The 25,135-nt window shown below is 44.1% G+C and overlaps 1 protein-coding gene across 1 annotated transcript; it reads left to right on the top strand.

Annotated features, from left to right (window-relative positions):
• Positions 1–606: 606 nt before the first annotated feature.
• LOC145413646 (uncharacterized) lies at positions 607–5,388 on the top strand. The gene is made up of 4 exons (XM_080283304.1): positions 607–826; positions 1,517–1,751; positions 2,138–3,579; positions 5,285–5,388. The coding sequence occupies exons 1-4, from the start codon at positions 607–609 to the stop codon at positions 5,386–5,388; spliced, it is 2,001 nt and encodes a 666-aa protein (XP_080139430.1).
• Positions 5,389–25,135: the final 19,747 nt, after the last annotated feature.

Genomic DNA, 25,135 nt, shown 5'->3' with positions numbered 1-25,135 from the left:
AGGGAGTGGAGCGTCTACCTCTGAAAAATAAGTCTTCACTACTCGCCACCTCTCCTACTCAAAAGAAATCAAAGTTGGGCTTTAACACTACACACGATGGTAGAAACGTCCAGGAGCGCCCTTCTCGGTCTAGGGAACATAGCCCTCGCCATCCTGGAACAACACACCAGGAAGAGGTGCAAAAGAACCGTTGAGGTGGCTCCTTAAACTGGTTGGACCGTAAACGTTTAGTCGTAGAAGGTGATCGATCAGAACTTCATATGGAAATTGCGGCATCCTCACATGTTGAGTCCCGGTAGGTACAGCTCACATCCTCTTCAGCATATCATGCCTACGATTATTCAGTGGAATTGTAGGGGTTTACTCGCTAATTGCGACGAAATTGCTATCTTGAAGAACACGTTTGACTGGGATGTCCTTTGCCTGCAAGAAACGAAGTTGGGTTATCATCCATTCAACCCAGGACTCGACTACGTGTACTATAGCTCACTACCACCCGCAGGTCTTCGGGCAAAAGGTGGGGCAGCCATTATCATCAAAAAAAGTATTTATCATACTCGAGTGGATCTTCCAACTTGCTTGCAGGCCTGTGCTGTGCAGGTATTAATGGACAAACTGTACACTCTTTGTTCACTGTATCTCCCGCCCGATGACACGGTACAGCTGGATGAACTCCTGGAGCTGGTGGAGATGCTGCAACCTCCTGTTTTGTTACTTGGGGATTTTAATGCCCACAACATTCTGTGGGGTGGGAACTCCACTGATGAACGTGGTGCTATGGTTGAATCATTACTCCTGCTAAAGAATCTATCATTACTTAACGATGGTGCTCCTACACACCACACATTGCACTCTAACTCCTACTCTTCCATTGATCTAAGTATTTGTTCCTCCAATTTATTGCTCTCTCTCAATTGGTCTGTGTCACAATGTTTGCATGGTAGCGACCATTTCCCAGTCATAACTGACACCCTTAACGGATCGCCTCCATCAGCACCTCCAAAGTGGTGTGTGGATAAAGCTGACTGGGAAAAGTTTTCTGTTGCCTTCAATTGTTCTGTTGATTTCTCATCTTTTAAGACTCACATCCAAGCGTATGATTACTTCGTTGCGCAGGTCTTAGAGAGTGCTCAGGTTTCTATTCCCAGTTCTTCTGGCAATTTTCGTCGTCCAGTTGTCCCTTGGTGGGATAAAACATGTATTAACTTGAGACACATTACACGGTCTTGTTATAGACGTTATAAGCACAATGCTTCTCAGGAAAATTATTTATTATATCGTAGAGCATTAGCAAAAAAACGTAAATATTTTAAATGGGCTAAACGTAATTTGTGGCACAAATATATAGAAAGTGTTACATCTAAAATACCCATAGGGAGAGTTTGGGCTAAAGTGAGGAAGCTATCTGGTAAATTTGCTCCCCATCCACCTCCTTGTCTGAAGGTGGACAGAGCTGTGGTTTCAGACCCGGAAAAGGTGTCTAACATCCTTGTATGCTATTTTGCTTATATTTCAGGTTCAGCGGGGCGCCAGTCAGTACCTCCTTTGGGCTCTGCAGTGCCAGACCATGCAAGTAGTTCCGGCTCAGTGGGGCGTCCATCGGCACCCCCTATGGGCTCTGCTGTGTTGGACCAGGAAGTATATAATAGGCCTTTTATATTCCGAGAATTGACTCAACCCCTACGAGCCACAGGGTCATCTGCTCCCGGTGAAGATGGCATACATTACATGATTCGCCACATTCCACATGAGTATCTGCAACTTTTGCTAGATATTTACAATGCAATTTGGTTCTCTGCCACCTTTCCCAAGAGCTGGAGGATGTCAGTCATTATTCCCATTCCTAAGCCAGGAAGAGATGCCACACTTCCAACAAGTTACAGACTTATAGCACTTACCAGTTGTTTGTGCAAATTATTTAAGATGGTTAACCATAGGTTAGTCTGGTGGCTGGAGACTGGAGGCCACATTTCCTCCGTGCAGTTCGGTTTTCGTAGAAATCGGTCCACCATGGACCCTCTTTTGCGCCTGACAACAGATATTCAGAATGGATTCATTACTAACAAACATACTCTAGGGGTCTTTTTTGACTTGGAGAAGCATATGATACAACATGGCATATGGGTGCATTGTCCAGCTTACGATCTAAAGGTTTGAGTGGGACCATGTTCCAGTTCCTGCAGAGTTTTCTTCGCACGTGTTATATCCGAGTCCGAATTGGTCACACAGTCTCCCCCAAAGTTCTGCAACCCGAGGTGGTACCCCAAGGCAGCGTTTTAAGTGTCACGTGTTTCATCATGGCCATCAATGGAGTAGCTGAAAGAGTTGAGAATGAAGCTGTGATCCAGAGTTCACTCTATGTTGATGACTTTGCCATATACTGTACTGCAGCTGACCGTAATACTGCAAGACTGCGGTTGCAAAATGCCATCAATGCAGCACAAATGTGGGCTGAGGAGTGGGGTTTTCGCTTCTCTCCCCAAAAAACCATGGCTATCAAGTTCTCGAGGAGGAATTCAGCAGCAGTTCCTCACCTACTCCTGAGAGAGAAAATCTTGCCCTATGAAGATAAGGTGCGTTTCTTGGGGCTTACTCTTGACAGTAGACTCACTTGGAAGGACCATATTCTACAGCTAAAGGCCACTGTCACACGATCTCTAGATATCCTTAAGGTTCTTAGTGGGAAGTTTTGGGGTGCTGACAGACCAGCACTTCTTCGACTATATGATGCCCTATGTCGTTCCAAATTGGAGTATGGTTGTCAGATATACTCCTCAGTGGCCAAGTCTGCCCTCAAGCTTCATAACTCAGCAATGAGAATCTGCACGGGTGCCTTCCGCATTTCCCCTGCAGGGAGTCTGTACATTATGGCGGGTGAGCTACCTTTTGATCTTCGCAGAGTGAACCTTAGTTTGCGGCTGTTGTTTAAGACTCAGACTTCCCTGTTTAACCCTGTTTACCATCTGATGAAGGACTTTCATCTGGCACGGAAGTATGAGGAACATAAGAGTTTTCCAAGGCCTCTTCATATCTGTATGCATGGGTTTTTACAGGACACCTTCCACAACGTCCAGGTACGGCAAATCTCTTTTTCTCTGATCCCTCCTTGGATTATTCCAGAGGCCCATGTTTGCAAACCGGCCTGTTCTAAGCATTCGAGATTATCAGCTGAAGTTAAAGTCCTGTTTCTTGAACATTCCCAGATTCATGCCTTAACCACTAAAATTTACACAGATGGGTCAAAATTGGATTCTGATGTTGGCTGCGCAGTCATCCTTGAGGAAACTGCATCAGGCGAGGCGGCTTCAGTTTTTACCTTTGAGCTTCACGCTATTGCCCATGCATTAAAATTAGCTTTTGACAGTAGGGACAGCCAGTTTACCCTATACTCTGACTCACTGAGTGCCCTTACAGCCATTCAGAATTTTTCCAGCAATCACCCTTTGGTGCAGCAAATTCAGGAGTGGCTGTATCGTTTAGCTTCCCGTCGCAAGAGACTTCAATTTTGCTGGATTCCCGCTCACATGGGTTTGCCAGGCAGCGAGGAGGCAGATGTTGCAGCTAAGGAAGCCGTTCATGGTACTCTAGGCAACTTTCCTGTCCCTTTTGCCGATCTTAGGCCACATATATCAGATTTTATCAGGAGGAAGTGGCAGGAGAGGTGGTCATCCCCCACTGTTACAAACAATAAATTGAAAGCAATACATCCTTCTGTGCAGATTTGGCCGGTGTCGGACAGCACTCCGAGCAGGGGCTTGGATGTTGTTCTGACCAGACTTCGTATAGGTCATACACGGTTAACACACCGCCACATTTTATGTGGCGGTGACGCTTCCCTTTGTGAGGCTTGCCACGTCCCTGTGACGGTGGAACATGTTTTAGTTCACTGCAGAAAATTTCATATTCCCTGGGGCACTGTGGGTTTTGATACCCACAGTGTCTCCGACATTTTGGGTATTTCTGCAGATATTTTTAAGGTTGTGAAATTTTTATCAGACTGTGACATACTTTGTGACATTTAACTTATAGATTTTATGGTGTTGTCTTTTCATTTCAGTTTTTGTTTTTAGTTATTAGGCGCTGAATGACCACATCAGTCCTAGTGCCTGACCTTTGTGCCAAACCTTTATTACTCACTCACCCATGTGCTGGTGTGATTGTGGAGAGTGTCCAGCCCCGTGCAGGATGTTGGTGTCGCTGCATTGCTCTGATGCAGTTGGTTCCCAGCGACGAAACGCTTCGCTCGGTATTTCTCAGACACAGAAGGTGGTTGCAGGCATCTCTGGCCCAGTGTTGGTTGCTCCCATGATGGTGCAGTGTATCATTCGACGACGACAGTTGTGACGGGTAGATCACACCCTGCAACTGGCAATTCAGTGTGGTTCATACTCAAACGTCTGCAGTGTACATCCACTCTAACACAGCATCATTCATGTCAGGGCAGCAGCATGACAGCGATTAAAACTGCTGGTAAAGCCAGGGACTTCGTGTTTTAGTTGTTTAATCCTGGTCTGTCTGTCCGAGCAGAACCGTCGACTGCAGGCAAGCAACTGCCCCAGTAGGGTCGTCCCATATGTCCCTTGCATCGTTAATGCTGTCTGCGTCTTAGTTTGAAATGTGCTGTGCAGTGCTCCGCTATGTGTGTTTTGTTGTGTGGGCTCATTCTACAAGCAGGGCAGGTGTCATCTGCGATACCACCCAACCTTAATCTCAGCTGGTAACTGACGAGGGCTGAGTGATGTCCTGATTAAAGCCAAGTTGATGTATTCGGTCAGCTCTGTAGGAATCCCCTGATGGCTGAATGTTGGGAGGAGGAGGAGCTTATAATACAGTGTTTTCACTGAAATGTTGTAGAGTCCTGCACGCGCATGAATTAAGTATGTAGGAGATTCTCAATTGCTAGTGTTGAAATGTTTGGAGGTGGAATGTTGTTGAAGAAGGTCTGGTAGTGTTCGTTTGGTAAATGTTTTATGTGCCTAGTTGTGCTGTGTGCCTTTGTCATGTTATAACATGAATGCTGTGTTAGCACAGGCTGCCGCACAGAGCTGTGCCCCTCATATCAGGATACTCTTTAACAGGGAGGACTTTTGTTTACAATTGGACATTAGCTGGGGGAGTGATTTTGGTGCAACCAGTGATGATGATGCATATAGGGCGGTGTTCTGTGTGATCTGCAAGGTGCTGTAGTGGTTGTTAGGATGGGGGACCCTTTTCAGGGAGATATATCTTTGATCTCATCTATTGTTTGTAGAGTAGAGGCAGTGTTGCTTTTTGTTGCCCACAGTCTGCCCCTGTAAGTACCCTGATTGTGTTGAGTCTGTGGCTGCACCGCCTCTTGACCTGCATGTTGTCCTTGAACGTGTGTCCAGTGGCATGTGTCTCCAATGATTTGTGTTCCAGGAAGGACAAACAAAGAGAAAAGAAACTCTCTCTCTCTCTCTCTCCCTCTCTCTCTATCTATCTATCTATCTGTCACACACACCACTCGGCACAAAAAGCGAGGTAATCGGATGAATCAGGAGAACCGACAAATAGGAATTAAACTCGGAGCTGACGTGGCCATCTGGCTGAGAGAGAGAGAGAGAGAGAGAGAGAGAGAGAGAGAGAGAGAGAGAGAGAGAGAGAGGTTAAAAAAGAGGTGAAAGAAAGGAAAAAGAAGAGAGAGGGTGATATGGAGGTAGTGAGTAGGAAAGCGAAAAAAGATCATTCAAGCAGAGTGAAAAGCATGAAGTGGACAAATAAAAAGTTGGAAATATATAAGATCCACGACAAGAAGGACGAAGAGAATAACAAAATAAAGACAAAGACAACCTGGAAATTGGGAGACAAGAAAGAGAAGAGGGAGAGGGAGTGGGAACAGAGGTAAGGAATGTTGTGAGAAAGACTAAGCGACGAGAGGGGAAGTGAGTGGAAAATTACGCTATGAGGAATTTGGCTGATTTCAACACAAAGACGACTGAACATTGGCGAAGCTTACCCATAGTTGCAGAAAATGGAAGAAAACGGAGAGGTGCAGAAAAGGAAAAATAAACTGGAGTAACTTAAGCACACACACACACACACACACACACACACACACACACACACGCAAGAATGGAGACAAACAGAAAGATGGGGAAAAGAGAAGAATGTGCTTTGACAGACTAAATGGTGGAGTGTCTGGAATCTAATGAGTGAAGATGACGCCGTGTTACTTGCCAATAGTAAACAAGATCTCTACATTTTGGTACAGAGTTTTAGGATGACTGTGAGCGTCGTGACTGAAAGGCCAGAGTTAAGAATACATTGATGGATGTTGAGATAAGTGGTGGCTATCAGAGCGATGATGCTGTGAATGGAGAGACATTGGTGTGGGAGTTTATACTGGGTACTTAAGTGGAATGATAAGGTAAATACTGTATGTAAAGAGTGTGGAAAGCAGACTAGCACAGGGAAGGAAAGTGGACGGTGCGATAAAGACTTTGATACTGAAAAGGAGGCTTGAGTGTGGTGGTTGCTAGAGGATGGCATGAAGGAGATTTACGGCCGTAGTCTTAAACTGGGGGAAAGCGTTCACCTTACCCTACCACATCTTTTGGTAGTCTTAAAGCACGAAAGGGAGAGCGTTCACTGGTGCACGGGAGAGGATTACCACAGTATAGTACTGGAATCCGCAGGGAGTCTCGTAGCACCCCTTCGCATGCCCCATCGTCATATTGTAGCAGCCTTCTGCAAAGAAAACGATGTAGAATTTGAAGGACCCTATGGTGTGTGTGATGGGAATTTTAATTTAATGATAAAAACATCGTGTAAAGAAAAAATAAGCGTATAATATTTTTATCGTTTTAAAAGACTTCACCACTTCTCCGGGGATGGTTAATTTACGACGAGACGAAAACAAAGCTGAGATACACTATCCACTTCCATTTTATTTTTCAATATTTCTACCAAGCTGTTTATCAGATGTGGTGCAGGATACTTTTATAATTAGTTTGATTAGTACGTGAAATTATTCCTACAGTAAAGAATGGCCGAGTACTACCCACAGACGACTAGTGCACAGCCAGTTGGTTTGAATTTCGAATCTCATGTTTGCATTCGGTGAGCTTTTACAAGTCCGCACTATTTTGTTTTGGCTTGGCAATATATTTTTCTGGTGTATTTTGGTGTGATCTGAACGAATTTGGCTTTTATTTTCGGTGTTCATGATTGGTTTTCAAATTAACCCCCCCATCCCACCCCGTGTCTTGGGGGGTGGGATTTCGGGGTTCTGGGTGAGAAGAATGGCAAAAACAAGCATTTGGGGCGGAAATATAATCAAAATCGGTATGACCAGCCAAGGCGTATTCGTAAGGTTATTACTGACCGCATGAACTCCTTTGACGCTGTCTGACACCGAATTTTTTCTGCGGCACAGGATCTTCAAATCCTGCATTCATTCTCCTGTACAGAGTATTTAAGAACAAATGCCAGTCATTAATAAGTGAAGAGGTAAGACTTGCAATCATTAATAGATTATTTTGTGTGTGAATCTTAGAAACTGTCATATGTATTGTTTTTATTTTAAGATTTTGAATTTTAAAATTAATCAGTGTTAGCAACTCTTTGCCGCGCCTACCCACACGAAGGGGTGCGCTCTCCCGCTTTCAAGATTACCACTTACGTTGAAGGTGTGAGCTTCCACCTCGAGTGGGGTGCGGGAAGGGTAACCCCTGCCCTCAGTTTCAAGACTACGGCCGTCAGTGCCCACTTTAACGTATGGGCGAAAGACTTTGGTGCTCTAGTGAGATAAAAAGACGGGTGTATGAGCAGCGAGTATTGGTATATTGAGGAACATGTATGGCGTGTGGAGGATGGACAGGGCTATGAAGACTGAATCGTGAAGGGCGAAAAGTAAGAGAGACGAACAGTAAGAAATTGTGGAGTTAAAGAGAGTGTGTAAATGGGATGATGAAAAGGATATAATTGAGTTTGAAGGTAAGGGGAGGCGTGGTAAGCCTAGAAGTGGACTGATGTGGTAAATGCGTGAGAGAGAATGAGAGGTATGGGGAGTGATGAGGCTTGGGAACTGATAGGGACAGAGCTGACTGGACGAGTTTTGTATAGGGAGGGGGGGGGGGTATATTAAGGTCCTGTGCCCCTGCTTTTACCCAGTGATGTGAGTTGTCAGAGTTGCTGTAGACTGATAAGTAATGTGATGTGCACAAGTATGGATGGTTACGCCTGTGTAATGGAGTCAGGAGTCCGGGAGCTTAAATGATGAATGAATGTGTTTGCCCATACGAGTATAAGTGGAAAAAATAGTGATTAGTGATCCTTCTGTCAGGCCTCTTCTTAGATCTCTAGCCCTACCTCACCTCATGGTGGTTGGTGGTGACAACCTCCATTCACTCAGTGCAGTACTGCGTACTTCTTCCTCACCTTTATCAATCTTTTTCTGTGTCTGTTATCCCGTCTTCCTGCTTCTCCTTTTCCTTCTTGTTTCTTTTACTACCTTTCTTTCCACTTCAGGTGGTTTTGCTCTGAGTGAGAAGCCTAATGGTTTCTTGTAACCCGAGAAACTAATTACAAAGCTGGATGGTAACCACATAATCAGATAACGGTGTAAAGTGGAGGCAGCATTGGTAGCCCAGCTAAGTGGTCGAAGAAACGCGATTGCAGACATCCAGGAACCAAGACTACACACTTCGCCGCTCCTCCTTGTCGCGAGGCGTTGCCAGCAGAGAGAAAACATCGGTTCACCGCATTGGACGGCCCAACAGGGTCACTAGCTTGCCTGTGGTTGACAGGTCTGCTCAGCCAGACAAATTGAGGCAGATCAACAACAACAACATCACCCCATTCTTGGGTGCAGCATGAGGTCGGGATGAAGATGATGATGATGAAGATGACGATGATGATGATGATGATGATGATGATGATGATGATGGAGAGAGACGCCTTCACATGGTGGCACTGGCATAATCAGGGGGGTCAACTCCCTTGCAATGAAACGTCTGTATGTTACCTCCCAATCTCCTGGAATGAAAATGGAAGACTAAAGAAGTCCACCGGATTCATTCAGCTGAGCTTGGGGTTGCAGCTACTACTGCTACTACTACTACTACTACTACAATGATGATGATGATGATGAGAATAAGCACACACACACACACACACACACACACACACACACACATAAAGAGTGGCGAGAACTGTAGAGGGGCAAGGAATGTTGAAATAAGGAGGGAAGTAAATAATAATCCAATCATTATGATAATCTATTTGTGTAATATATTCTTGTTACTCTCAGACGAAGGCCTGGCGAAGCGAAGAAAAATACTCAGGAAAAACAATGAAACATTAGAAAATGGACTTTGAGAGTAAAGGGATAAATGCATTTGACACGTAGATGGGGTGGTGAAATGCAATGAGACTTACAGAGCAGCTGCAAAGTTGCATATATATATATATATATATATATATATATATATATATATATATATATACCTGTATGTATGTATGAGACAGCCAGACAGAGAGTGGCCGGAGATTAGGATATGCAGTAGAGACGGGAGAGAAAAATTGCTGTGAGGAAAAATTAAGTTGAGGGGAAGAGGGATAAAAAATGGGTTAGGGGGAGGAGGGGGGGGTATTAAAGGATTGTGGTAATGGTGACACAGGGTAGGAGAGAAGAGAGAAGGGAAAAGGAAAGGGGATGAAAAGGAAGAGAATGAAAGGGAGGGTATGAGAAAGGGCTGAAGAGGGAGGAAGAAGAGTTGAGGAAGAAGGGGATGGAGGAGAGGGGAGTGAAGGAGTGATTCAAGGGACTGTGGGTGAGAGAGAGCTGAAAGGGAAAGGGGGAGATGGAGAAAGTGAAAGAGGGCTGAAGGGGGTGGATTGAGTGAGAAGGGATGGGGTGAGAGGGGAAGGAGGGAGCTGGATTTAAGAGGGAATGGAGGGGCTGAAAGAGGATCGATGTGAGGGTAAAAGAAAGGAGGAAGGTAAAGAAGAGTAAAGAGGGCTAAGAGGGAAGTGGAGAAACTTGGGAAATTGAAGAATGAAGAAGAAAAACTGCAAAGAAGGAGTGTAGGAGGAAGTGTTGTTGTTGTGTTGTTAATACGAATAAAACCATGTATGTGTGACCAACTAACCAAACGTAACCAATTGTTTCTGTGGGGTCGTCCACAGGTGCAGTGCCGTACATATACCGTGTAGGGATCCGGCGCCCCTTGTGGTAGACAGCGCCACACCTGGGTTGGACCATATTCTCACGGCGAGGTGCAGAGGAAAATGATGAGGTTTGGCTCCGGGGTGGACACTGCAGCTATTCCACCCAGACAGCACAGCACCTCCACGTATAAGCTCCTCGTCAGCGCCAGGAGGAAAGGCAAATAGTTAGAGGTAAGAAAAGACGGAGAGGGGAGGAGAGGGAGGGAGGAGAGAGAGTCGGATAGAATTACAACATCCACAGAAAATGGAAACAGCCAAATTTTATAATGGAAATGTTATAACTTATACTCCTTGATGCACCTCTCCCCCCTTCCCTCCAACCTCATCCTCCCCCTCCCTCCCTCCATCCCTCCCTCCCTCCATCCCTCCCTCCCTCCATCCCTCCCTCATTATCATCCAATTTCTTACCTCATCATGTCATTCTATCCATACCTTAGTCCTCTTATTAATCTCTTCTTTATTCTTTCCTTATTTCATTGTTTTCTTCTTTCTTTATCCTCTCCTTCTCCTTCCTTTATCTGTTCCTTCCGTCTTCCTCCCTGTCTCTTCAACTCGTCCTTCTCTTTCTTCCTTTTTCCTCCTCCTCCTTGCTTAATTCCTCCTCTCTCTTCTTTTTCTTCCGTGTACATTCTCTCTCTCTCTCTCTCTCTCTCTCTCTCTCTCTCTCTCTCTCTCTCTCTCATCCCCTCGTTACAAAAAGCCGGGTAATCGGATGAACCAGGCGAACCAACAAATAAGATATAGACTCTGAGCTAGCTAGGGGATCTGGCTGTGTGTGTGTGTGTGTGTGTGTGTGTGTGTGTGTGTGTGAGAGAGAGAGAGAGAGAGAGAGAGAGAGAGAGAGAGAGAGAGAGAGAAAGAGAAAGAGAGAGAGGGCACTGAGTGGACGGAGAGTGAGGTGGAGGAAGAGGGGGAAGGGTAAGGAAGAAGAGAGGGAAGTAGTATGAAGGAAGTGAGTACAGTATAAGAAGGAAAGAGAGAAACCAGGGGAAGAGAGTAAAAATAAAGGACGCAAATACAGACCAGGAAAGATTTATGTGGCAGAGAGCAGTAAGATTTTAATGAAGGAGGTACAAACGCCTGGGAACAAAGATGAATACGAACGAGGGAACAGGGAGGCGAAAAGGGTGCGAGGACGATGATGGAAAACACAGTGTATAGAGGGAACGTGGGTAGAAATAACGGCACTACAGTAGTTCTTTTTTAGATGATTTTAAGACGGAGGAAGGACTGAGCAGTATTGAAGGTGATCCAGATTTGAACAAAGAAAAAAGCGAGAATGGATGAGAATGGAAAAATGGAAAAGAAACTGAGGCTGATTTCACACACACACACACACACACACACACACACACACACACACACACACACATGGATGGAGAGACAAATGGTGGGAGAGTCAGAAAAGGAATTACTATATGTAATATGGAAGAAATATTATGACTGTGCATGTGGCTGGCTAAAGGTAAATCAGAGAGAGAGAGAGAGAGAGAGAGAGAGAGAGAGAGAGGCAAAATTAAGATATGCGGTAGAGATAGGAGACGAAATTTGCTGAGAGGGAAGCTGTGTTGGGGTGAGGGAGTGAGAGGGTGGATATGGAGTGAAAGTGAAGAGACTGTGGCATTGGATGAGAGAGGATGGAGGGGATGAGCAGGAAGGGAGAGAAGATGAAGGGAGAAAGAAGAGGGATTTGAGGAGGAAGGAAGAGAAGATGAAAGGAGAAAGAAGAGGGGTTGGAGGAGGAAGGAAGAGAAGATGAAGGGAGAAAGAAGAGGGGTTGGAGGAGGAAGTAAGATGGGGATTGGAAGGGTAAGTAGAGGGGGTTGAGAGGAGAAGAAGAGGGGGTTGAGAGATGAGGAAGAGGAGGTAAAGACGCAAACAGGAGGGCATGTATGAGGAAAGAAGAGTAAGTTGAGTGGTAAGAAAGTGGAAGTTGAGACGGAATGGAGTGGTGGATGAGGGGAAGGGAGAGGGACTGACAGGTGAGAGGGATGGATGGCGAAGGAGTGAAAGAGGGACTGAGGATGTTGGTGAGGCAGAGTTGAAAGTGAAGGGAGGAGGAGGGGGAGAATGCGAATGAGGGTTGTGAGGGACAGATGAACAACAAAAGGAAAGGAGAGGGAAAGAAAGGTGAGCATCTGAGAGGGAATGGTGGAGGTTAGAGGGGATGGAGGAGGTTAGAGGGGATGGAGGAGAGGGTGAAAGACGGGAGGAAAGAAGGAACGGTGTGGAGGGTGTGAGGGAAGTTGAGAGACTTGAAGAGTTGAGGCAATGAAGGAGAAAAACTGAAGAGGAAGAGTTTAGGAGGAATGGTAAATAGAAGCAGGGATAGGAGAGAGGGAAGGGAGAAGAAAGGGAGGGAGAGGGGGAGATAAAGGGAAGTGGGGGAGACATTTATAAAACAGAAGTGGCTAAATTTTATTATGATAATGTTGAAACAAAAATTCTTAATGGATTCCCCTCCCCTTCTCTCGCTCTCCCGATAGCACTTCTCTTCCTCTTTCATCCTTCCTTTGTTTTCTCACTTCATTTCCAATCTCATCATAGTTCTCTCTCTCTCTCTCTCTCTCTCTCTCTCTCTCTCTCTCTCTCTCTCTCTCTCTCTCTCTCTCTCTCTCTCTCTCTCTCTCTCTCTCTCTCTCTCTCATCCAACAACTTAATTGGTGACAGACAGTATGATTTCCGCCACGAAAGATCCACTGTTGATATACTCAGTCTCCTGACTCATACCATCCATCAATCAGCTAACCAACAAGGAGAAGCCCATGCAGTAGCCCTTGATATTTCTAAGGCATCTGGCAGAGTGTGGCGCCATTCCCTGCCACCCAAACTCCCTTGCCATGGTCTGTCATCTTTTATTCCACTGATTTCCCCATAACTCAGGAACAGAAAGGAAAGAGTAAAAGTAGATGATGTATATTCCAATTACCTACTCAGTTAATGCCGGCGTGCCACAAGGGTCAGTCCTGGTTCCAGCTCTATACTTAAATCATATTAATGATCGCTTATCTGTCACCCATAGTCCCATTCACTCACATGCAGATGATTCACCACTTCATTCTTCCTTCACACTTGAACACCCATTCACAAAGTTTATAATCTCTAACTCGCAACTCAGTACAGCCATCTCCCTAAATCAAGACATATCTAATATCACTGAATGGGAACAAAATAACATTGTCTTATTTAATGCAAGGGAAACCAAATATATAGTTTACTAATAGACAGCTCTTGCCTGATTTCTTTATTACCTTCAATGCTACTAACATTCCTGTCTCTAAAAATATTGAAGTTCCCAGCATTTCGCTTAATACCCGCAGCTGGACCTTTCATATTAGATCACTTGCTAAAACTGCTTCAAAGGAACTTGGATTATTGTACGAAATCCGTAACTTCTTCAGTGACGAGTAGTTATCTATAATTTACAAGTAATGTGCACTCAGCTGAAATGTAGCTCGCCCCTGTGGAGTGGAAGCGGAGAAGCTGCACTAAAACAAATGGACAAAAGTCAGAACAAAGCTGTAAGAACTATTAATAATCCAACAAGTACAAATGCACTGTCTCCCTTACAAAGTAAGATACATTTATGATAAATGCTCAGATGAAGTTGCCTCCATTGTGCCACCTGCCCACGCCTTCCCTCGTGCTACACGGGCATCTGGTATCGCTCATTTTGTTGCCAAAGTGACATATTGCAGAACTTCTGCCTATCAGAATTCTTTTATTCCCCGAACTGCATCTCCTTGAAACTCGCTTCCTAAGAATAGTTTTCCTCCAAACTTCAGCCAACTGCAGTTCAGGTCCAGTTGTCACAGATTTTTACCTGCGTTGTATGAATGGAGGACGCTTGTAATTTGGTGTATGGATTTTTGTATTTGTTCATTTATTTATATATATATATATATATATATATATATATATATATATATATATATATATATATATATATATATATATATATATATATATATATATATATATATATATATATATATGTTGTGTGTGTGTGTGTGTGTGTGTGTGATTAACGGCTGATCAGCCGTTGAGTGTCCACTGCAGGACCGGCCCATCTCGACCGAAGTGGGACGATACAGCCAATGTATCTCTACCAAGTGGCTTAGGCTGTTTGGCCGAGATTGTATATAGGGTGAGAAGTGCTTGTAAACGTGATTATAATGATGGAGTGTCTTTGTGTGTGTGTGTGTGTGTGTGTGTTTCACCGGCAAAGTGGGAAACCCGTCATTGTATAGAATGCCTAGGTATTCTATAGAATGCCTAAAACTTCAAGACAAGGTATAAAATAAAATCATCTGTACACATTTCTTAGGTATTCTGTAAATCACCGAGTGTGTTTCAGGCAACAAGTGAAAGAACCAAACTGCAGCAAACAGGCAAACTGTGAAATCAGTCTTTTCAGTTGCGTTAGGTCAATTTAGGCTCCTGTTAGGTTAGGCTGGGATAATTTAGGTTAGGTTTAGGTTAGGTTAGGCTACGTTAGTAAGGTTAGGTTAGGTTAATTTAGATAAACGTTTAACATAACTTAGCGCTATTCTAATTTAACCTAGCCAGACCTACCCTAACCTAACCTGACCTAACCTAGCCTAACCTAATTTAACGTAAATTATCCCAGCCTAACCCCCTGTTGTCTGTTATATTATACTTTGCCAGAAAAATGCTAGACATTTTATAGAATACCTAGGCATTCTATTAATATCCCTAGGTAAAGTAGATAAGGTCAGAGTGATACAAGCATATTTCATACCTTGAAAAAAAAAAAAGACTAGATATTCCATAGACTACCTGGACATTCTATACAACACCTTGCTTTCACACAATACCGGTAACATGTATATATATCCATCTGTTATGTTCCACTCCTGCCGTCCTCCATGCCAACTCTCTCATTCTATACCCATATTTTACCCTGATTCCCATTGTCGCTAGTTTCCCCTGTTCAGTTCTCATCCTCTCTCCCCCTCCTACCTCAGCTCCTCCATTTCTCCCTCTTCCCATTCTCCCCAGGATTGTCTGTTAATATCTGACATATTCACAAAAGAAGAAAGCATATAGTAGTGGATGAGAAACAGAGGCGTGGAAGAAGATGAGAGACAGAAGAGCAAGTTATATGTAGAGAGGAAGAGAGAGGTGAAAAGATTAGTAGGAGAGAGTAAGAAGGGAATGGATGACGAATTTGGAAGGAATTTGAGTGTAAAGTGGAGGGAATGTAAGAAAATGTTCTGGAAAGAGGTAAAGAGAGTTAGACAGGAGGCCAAAGAAGTTAGTTGGGGAGTGAAAGATAAAAATGGTAGATTACTCGTGGAGAAGGAAGAAAAAGTGAGTAGATGGAGGGAACACTTTAAGGAATTGTTGAACATAGAGAATGAAAGTAATGCAAGTATAAGTGGCTGGGAAATGGCTGGGAAAAGGAGGGAGGTGAGAAGAGAGGAAGAAATCAGTAGGATGGAAGTTGTGGGAGCAATGAAGAAGGTTAAAATGTGCAAAGCCCCAGGAATTGATGGAGTGTGTGGTAAAATCTGAAGCATGGGGAAGAGATGGTAGTGGAATGGATGTGGATGATGTGCAGAATGGCCTGGGAGGAAGGTAGAGTCCCGGAGGATTGGATGTCAGGTATAATTATTCCCTTGTACAAAGGAAAAGGGGAAAAAAGTGTATGGTAATTATAGGGGCATTTGCCTTCTTAGTGTAATAGGAAAAGTATACGGTTGGATACTTACTGACAGAGTTAGGGAAATAACAGAGGAATTAGTTGGAGACGAACAGGGAGGTTTTAGGAAGGGATGAGGTTGTGTAGATCAGATATTCATTCTTAGATCTTTGGTGGAAAAGTTCCTAGAGAAGGGAGAGAAGTTGTATGGAGCCTTCATGGATTTGGAGAAAGCATATGACGGGGTGGATAGACAAGGATTGTGGAAAGTATTAAGAATATATGGAGTAGATGGGAAGTTGTTGAAGGCCGTGAAGTGTATGTATGAGGGTGCTAAGGCTGCGGTGCGTGTGTATAGCGAACTGAGTGAATTTTTCTATTTGGAGGTTGTATTGAAACAAGGATATGTCATGTCTCCATGGTTGTTCAATCTTAACATGGATGGGGTTATAAAATAGATATAAGGTAGGGCAGTGGATGTTGGAGCGGCCCTGGTGAGAGAGAGTAGTGTTTGGAAACTCCCTATACTGTTGTTTGCAGATGATACTGTGTTGTTAAGTGGAGACGAATGGGCGCTGCAAGGCTTGGTGGATGAGTCTGGGAGAGTGTGTAGGAAACGGAATCTAAAGGTGAATGTAGGGAAGAGTAAAGTGATGGTCTTCGAGAGAAATGAAGTCAGTGAATGTACAGTGAGATTAGATGGGGAGGAAATGGAGAATGTGAGTGCGTTTAAGTACTTGGGTAGTGTGATGAGTAAGGATACAAGTTTAGAGGATGAAATGCTTGAAAGGGTACAGCAGGGAAGAAAGGTTGCTGGTTCCTTGAAAGCTGTGATAAGAAACAGGGAAGTGAGCATGGAAGTGAAAAAGCTACTGCATGACAGTATTGTGATACCAACTCTAACATATGGAAGTGAAGCTTGGACCTTGTTGGAGGGACAGAAGTCAAGAATGAAAGCAGTGGAAATGAGTTATTTGAGAGGAGCATGTGGAGTCACATGGAGAGACAGACTGACAAATGAGGAAGTGAAGGAGTGTTGTGGTGTGGATGTGGATGTGATTGAAAACGTTAGGAGAAACACATTAAGGTGGTTTGGCCATCTGGAGAGGATGGAGAGTGAGAGACTGACGAGGAGTGTATGAGAGTGAGGTGGAGGGGGGGGAGGGAGGGGGAGGCCAAGGATGAGATGGAGGGTTGAAGTGGAGAGGTATATGAGAGAGGGGGTTGTGAGCTGCGAGCAGGGCAGTGAAATGGAGGGGGACAGAGGGACGTGGAGGCGATTTGTTTGTGGCCACCTCTTACGGAATTAAGGCGTCTGGCAATAGATTGATAGATAGACTTCAGTCTGCATCATCTCTGAAAATGCTCGACATTTCATTCTGTCAGGATGTATCATGGAAAGATTATATTATATCCTCTCTTGCAAAATATGCTTTCATAAGATTAGGTATGCTAAGCCGACTCCGTGATTTCTCTACCCCCTTGACAAGGGTTTTATTAGCCCCTGTGGAGAGAACAGCTCTCGTGTGTCGGGGGACTCCCCACATACAGCTCTTCTCAACAGAGTGAAGTCAAAGGCTTTGCGTTTCATTAACGCTCCTCTTATTTCTGGTTCCTTTCAACCTCTGTCTCTTCGCCGAACAGTTGCATCTTTATCTTTTTTCTACTTCTACTTCAATGGTCAATGTTCTTCTGAACTGTGTGTGTGCATTCCTCTTCCATTATATCTGGCGTGTAGCACCCGTCTAGCAGCAAACTTTCACTCATTTTTAATACAGCTCTCAAATAAAAGAAATGTCCGAGATTCCCAGTACTTCATGCGGGAAGCAAGTCAGCTGTGGAACTGTCTTCCTTTGTCAGTATTTCTTTCTGCCTAAGACCTCCAGTATTTTAAAATCAGTGTGTCCAGCATCACGAAATGAACGGATCTTGAGTACGCCCAGCTTCTGTTAATTTTTTTTTTTTTTAGAGAACAATCATACTTCTTTCCAGCCTTTACTGTAATTCCTTCCATTAAAAATTGCATACTGTGTTCACTTTAAATTGGGAGAAACTTATCATCTCCATCTTGAATATTGAGAAGTAACAACGAGATGAGTCGTAGAATATTGCGCTAGTGACGAAAAAGTACCATGGAAAGGATGTAGAGCGGTAGTAGTGCGTTATTTTGCCACCGACTTGCGGGAAATAAGCTGAAAATGAACAAAAATATCCTTCGGGTTAAGCTGAGCCAACTGTGGTAAGGCAGGATCCAAGATTTATGAACTTTCTTTTTCTGTAATGCAATATTTCATGAGGAACAAATAGCATAGATGAAAAAAAGAACCCTGTCTCCCCCCCCCACCTGTGTCCCCTGGATCTGCCACTGGTGAAGATATCCGTCCATTTATGTACAGTCAGCCACAAAAGTCCACCCGCCTCTCCTGCCTCTCTCATGGCAGAAGTTCTAGATGCCAGAATGAGACGTAGTGGTCAAAGATGCACATCACTCACAGATGGATGAAAATATGCACCTCAGTCCACTATGTCACAACTGAGTTTATGAATCCAGTTGTAAACGAGAGGCAGGAGAGACGAACAGACTTTTGTAGCTGACTGTATAGGAATGCTCATTATATGTCGATGTGTTCCAAAATATCAAATTTTTCCGTACAATTGGTACTGTTGTTTACGGAAATAGGCAAATACGCTTAATAGGTACCATTGTAACTTTAATTGGCATTTTCTCATTGAACTGCTGCCGAATTTATAGCAAACCAGATGGAGCACTCAAAGTGTGCATCACCCGCACCCACCAACTGGTCTAGGGGACAATTTTATTCTTTTTTTACTGTCCTGTGACCTTGGCCTTTGGCAGATTACTCTCAAACCCGATTAACTTCATTCTTGCCTAACCCTTAACCTTTACACCAACTCTGGTCCAAATTAGATCAAAACTGTTTCAGCCAACTTTGCCCAGTGACCTTGGACTCTGACTTTTCCCTGTGGCTTTGTCCATTGACTGACTCTTCCAAAAATCAAATCTCTTCATCCTTGTTTCAACCTGAACCAATCCACAAAGTTTTGTTTGCTAGGTCTGTTCAGAAAGTATCCAACCTTAGACTCTAAAAAAATAAATAGCTAACCTGTTGAGCTAGGACACTAATCTGCCTCAAAGAAGGCCCCTTCTGATTTGGCACATGTAGCCCAGCATTCTTTCAACTGTCTGAAACATTTTTCAAATTTGGTTTCGTATCTCCTGCAGGTGCTTCATCGCATTCGTCATGATCTCTTCTCTCGTCTCAAATCGAGAATCCTTCTGTGGAGTTTTGAGTTTGGGGAATAGCCAAAATTCACATGGAGTCATTTCTGGTGAGTAGGGAGCTTGCCAGACCTGTGGGATGTTGTGCTTGGCCAAAAATTCCCGAATCAGTTGAGAAGAATGGGTAGGGACATTGTCATGGTGCAACTTCCAACTCTCCTCTTTCCACAAGTCCGATTTCTTCCGCTGAAATGCGTCACGAAGATGACGGATAACGTCGAGGTAGTGATGTCTGTTGACAGTCTGACCTTCTGGTGTGTATTCGTGATGTACAACACCACAGCAATTGAAAAAAAAAATGTCAATACTCATTTCACCTTGCTGTGGACCTGTCGTGCTATTTTTGGCAGAGGCGACCCTGCATACTTCCAATGGGACGACTGTGCTTTGGTTGCTGGGTCGTACCTATACACCAAAGTCTCATCTCCAGTGATATCAACCTTCAGAAAGTCTGGATCGCGATTTGCACACTCCAGCATGTCTTGAACAACCTTCGTCTGCAGAGCTTGTTGTTCACGTGAAAGGAGCTTTTGAACGAACTTGGCAACAACTCTTTGCATTCCTAAATCGTCCGTTAAAATTGTGTGCTGATCCAACGCTGATTCTAATTTCATTGGCAATATTTCTGACAGTCAACCGACGATTTCCCATGACCAAATCGCAGACTTTCTTCACATTTTCAGCACTCCTGCTGTTGATGACCTCCCAGGACGTGGATTGCTCCCGACTGACATTCGGCCATTTTTTAAGTGATTGTGCCACTCCTTAATATGCGTTACCCCCATGGCTTCATTCCCCAAACATGTTGGATCTTCCTGATAGTCTCAACTTGGGTATCACATAGTTTTTGGCATAATTTGATGCAGTAGTGTTGTTCAACTTTTTCGGTCATAGTGACGAGCGCGGGAACGTGACGAACATAAGGTGCACGACCACGAACGCAGGCTGACTGACAGTCACTGTATCATTAGTGGCGGCTGGCATTAATCACACATACATACAAAGGTCCTGCATTGCTCTACACAAAACCCTGTCCCTATTCTCCAACTGGTTGGCGAGAAAAGGAAATGAGGTCGGATACTTCCTGAACAGACCTGGCACATTAATGAAAATTCACTTTGCCATGTGACCTTGATCTTTGACCAGTTATTCTAAAGAATGATCATCACCTTTGGTGATCTGCATCTCATCCACCAAATTTGGCCCAGCTCAAATTCAAACTGTTTTAGTTATTTTGTTCAGACACAGACACACGGTTCGAACTTTGACCTTGCTCAGCGACCTTGACCTTTGACATAATTCTGAAAATAGAATCCGTCTGTTCTTGCTTTACTCTTCACCCTCCACCGTGTTTGCCGCAGATCTGATCAAAGCTGTCTGAGTTCATCTTGCTCTGTAACCTTGGTCTTTGATCTTTCCTTGTCTCCTTTGACTGTCTAAATCGAATTCTTTTATTCTTGCCTAGTTCCCAACTCTTCCGCGAAATTCCGTCCAAATCAGCTGAAAACTGTTAAACGTTGCCATTGCTCTGTGACCTTGACCACTGACCTGGCGTTCAAAAAGATGTCAGGTTTACTCATTCGCTGACCCTGGACCCTTCCACTGAATTTGGTCCAAATCAGATTAAAACTGAGTTATTTTGCTAACATCCACACACACACACACACACACACACACACACACACACACACACACACATGCTAAGAAGGATAATAACATCATTCATTAGACCAACCCTGGAATATGCATCAGTAGTCTGGAGTCCTCATCTCAAAAAGCACATAGACAAGATTGAAAAAGTTCAAAGGGCCGCTACAAGATGGATACCAAGCTTAAGGGACCTAAGCTACGAAGAAAGACTAAATAAACTGAATCTACCAACACTACAGGAGAGAAGGAAAAGAGGTGACATGATAATGCTATATAAATGCATATCAGGAAAGGAGAAAATAGACATAAATGATTACTTAACATATGGAGAAGCATCAGCAAGAGGACACTGCAAAAAACTGCATAAGAAGAGAGGTGATAAAGACGTAAGGAAATTCAGTTTCCCAAACAGAGCAATTGATCAGTGGAATGCACTACCGAATGAAATAGTGTGTGCCAAAACAATTCACAAATTTAAGGATATGTACGATAAATATGGTTTAAGACACGGGACAGTACGGGCTTGACTCATTCCTGTAAAGATACAATTAGGTAAGAACAATTAGGTAAGAACACACACACACACACACACACACACACACACACACACACACACACACACACACACACACACACACACGAGTCGACTTTGATCTAGCCCTGTGGCCATGACCTTTGGTTGTTCTCGAAACTTCATTTCATTGTGTACTTCCCCTCAGCCCTCTCCTCAGCTTTAATCTAAATTTAATAAAAACAGTTTAAACTGCTTTTTATAGATCAGCTTTTGATCTAGCCCTGTGACCATAGCCTTTGATATGTTGTACTAAAAAAAACAATAGGTTTTATTCATCTGCTGACCCTTAATTCTTCCATCAAGTTATGATTGGATAAAAATTGCTTGAGTTATTTTGTTAATATCCACACGTGCACGGGTGACGCTTAAAAAAATATCACCAGTACTAGGTAGGCGACATGCAGCGATGACTTTGTGTGGTGATGTGTTCCCGTGTGGTGGCTGCCTCAGGATGTCTGGTGGGGCGGTATAGTGAGTTCACCCTAACCTGACATTCCTAACACCTTTCATCACCGTTAGTGGCTAAGTGTAGTCATCTGGGAGGGTCGATCTCACTAGTAACCAAGGAGATTCATGTTTACCTCATAACACAGGTTCGTCAAATTTCATGAGCCCACGACTCAGTATTCAAGTTGTGGAAGTGGCCCTGTGTGTGTGTGTGTGTGTGTGTGTGTGTGTGTGTGTGTGTGTGTGTGTGTGTGTGTGTGTGTGTGCGTGTGCAGAAGGTTAGGCCTGATAGTTAGAGCCAGGATTCCGGGACTTGAATGGTGAGTTAATGAGTGTGTGGCCCATTTCACTAAACATACTGTTGACTAACTCTTCTTTTATGCTGTTTCTTTTTCTATTTCGTTGCTTTCAGTGCCCTATCTTGTCCCATCTTTAGACAGGAGAACTGGGTCAAGATGATGATAATGTTGATGATGATGATAACGATAATATAAAGGTATTCCGCAGGTGTGTGTGAAGCGCATCTACGAAGAAAAATACAAGTAGTAGCCTAACACTCGTACTCTACATGTGGAGATGGTTTTGCTAGTGAATCGGTGCCAGGATGTCGAAGGCACGAATACGTAACCTGTTTCACTGGACATGCTGCTTGGTGGATCTCTTACGCTTGTTTTTCCTTTCCTTCACTTTGTAATTCTACCTCAGTTCATCCTTTAATTAAGTAAGAGAATGGTCAGGATGGTGGGAATGATGCTGATGATAAAGATGATGTTACGTGTCAGTTTAAGGATAAATGTATAAAAAATGGGAGAATAAGAGTGTGACATTTTTGGTACCGTGAACTTTATACCACACTCGCTGACATCAACACCACCTATAACTACCCTCACCCACCTACCACTGCCTCCTACCCTCCCCGTCACCAACCTTCCTCTTCCATCCTCTCCATCCCTTCTATCCTCTTTCCCTTCACAACCTATAACACTCCTCCCCCGCCCCCTCCATCCCACCCATGTCCCCCTTCACCCCTCGCCATCTTCCACTCCTTCCCTGCTTCACCTCTCCACTCCTTCCCTACTACACCTCTCCACTCCTTCCCTGCATCACCTCTCCACTCCTTCCCTGCTACACCTCTCCACTCCTTCCCTGCATCACCTCTCCACTCCTTCCCTGCTTCACCTCTCCACTCCTTCCCTGCTTCACCTCTCCACTCCTTCCCTGCTTCACCTCTCCACTCCTTCCCTGCTTCACCTCTCCACTCCTTCCCTGCTTCACCTCTCCACTCCTTCCCTGCTTCACCTCTCCACTCCTTCCCTGCTTCACCTCTCCACTCCTTCCCTGCTTCACCTCTCCACTCCTTCCCTGCTACACCTCTCCACTCCTTCCCTGCTTCACCTCTCCACTGCTTCCCTGCTACACCTCTCCACTCCTTCCTCCCCCTCCTAAACCCCCATCCCCGCCCCACACCATCGGGATTATCGCCAGCTGGAGAGGACCCGCTCTGCCCGAAAATGGACGATTATCTGTCTCAAATTTTACACCTTTGCAGATATTGTTGACGTTCACGAATTGGCTGTGGAGGAGAGAGAGAGAGAGAGAGAGAGAGAGAGAGAGAGCAGACTATCCTACATCCCTTTATTCCTTTCTTCCCCACCGCTCCCTCCCCCTCCACCCATATCTAATATTTTTCATTTCTAAATCTGCCACTAATATTTGTTCGCGAAACGTTTCAGTACCTCAGTTCATGCTTAGATTTTGCACACATAAACATTGAAACACACACACACACACACACGCACACACACACACACACACACACAGCTATACGGAAGCTACCTTAGACCTGAGTCCCACCATTATATAAACATGATCATCAGAGACATAAATGTGTAGGTATGGCCACCGAACATCTTGCCCTCAGCCAGGGTACGCCACTCCTGATCACATTTTTTTTTTTTTTCATATAAGGTCCAATAAAGAAAAGTGCAAAGGAAATATGATATGCACATGGTTAGGTTGTGAGGTAAACCAGGATTCCGGCAGCTTGAATGATGTATGAATGAGTATCTGGCCCATTTTTCTGGGTATGTTGTTGGTAGTTCTCCCATTTCCCTGCTTGACCCATCTTTGTTTCTGAACCACAGCTAACCTTATCCTTCGATGGAAAAAGTATGATGATGATGATGATGGTGATGGTGGTGATGATGATGATGATGATTATGATGATGGTGATGGTGATGATGAAAAACCGACTAATCAACAGACAATACTGGATACACTGAGACTGGATGCTGGCAAAATGAAATGTGAGAGGTTTTCTGAAGACTTTGAGGCTTTAGGTTTCAGTCAGTTGTTGTGCATCCCTCTTCCTCACTCCCTTCCTCTGACACATCCGGCCCCCCACCTCCCTATCATTAATTCCAGACACAAACAAACAGGGCAACAGGATGATAGTGAGTGGAGTAGACCAGTTGTATGATGTAGACAATGTAACTAGAAACTTTAAACATCTTTTTCGTACAATAAATACGAGCTTCATCCAAGTGGGACTGCGTTGTGAAAAACCTATCGTATCATTTCAGGTGCTGTTAACTGGCATCAATCACTCAACTGCTAGTCCACAGCCATCAACCATGATCATCATTACCGATGCATCAGTATTTCCAGATACTGTGCAGGCAAACGGAGCTAGAGAGAGCTAGTGAGTAATACTAACTATCCTACGTCAGTTATCAGTTGTACAGTAGACAATGGTAACTTGAGACTAACATCACTACTATCACTACCACCATCACCACCATCACCATCATCACCACCATCACGATCACCACCTTCATCTCACAGCACAAACACTCGAGCCAACAAATCTGATGTTTCAACGTCTTTTCTCTGACCAATGCGTAGCGTTCTGGTTGACGGCAATACAGAAAATAATCCAGAAAAAGAGAATGTGAAAAAACATGCGCACATGGTTAGGGGCATTAATGGTGAGTGAAGGAGTGTGTGGCCATATTCACTGGACATTCTGTTGATTACTTCTCCCTCTGTTGTGCTTCCTCTTTCCTTGCTGTCTGGGCCACACATCACCACATCCTAAACTAAGCAAAAGAGGTTGGGATGATGATGATAATGATGATGATGATGATGATGATGATGATGATGATGCTTTGTTATCCCACAGGTGTATGTTAAGCGAAATTATGAAGAAAAATACAAGTGTTTAGATGGTCTTGTAAATGATTTATGAGCCAGGATTAGTAAAGCATGAATGATGTGTGAGTATTTTACGTGATCTATTACCTGGCCA

This window comes from Coenobita brevimanus, chromosome 97, assembly GCF_032717465.1.
Source record: "Coenobita brevimanus isolate Jiangsu-jjx chromosome 97, ASM3271746v2, whole genome shotgun sequence".
NCBI lineage: Eukaryota > Metazoa > Arthropoda > Malacostraca > Decapoda > Coenobitidae > Coenobita > Coenobita brevimanus.
This window is presented reverse-complemented; position numbering and strand designations above follow the sequence as displayed.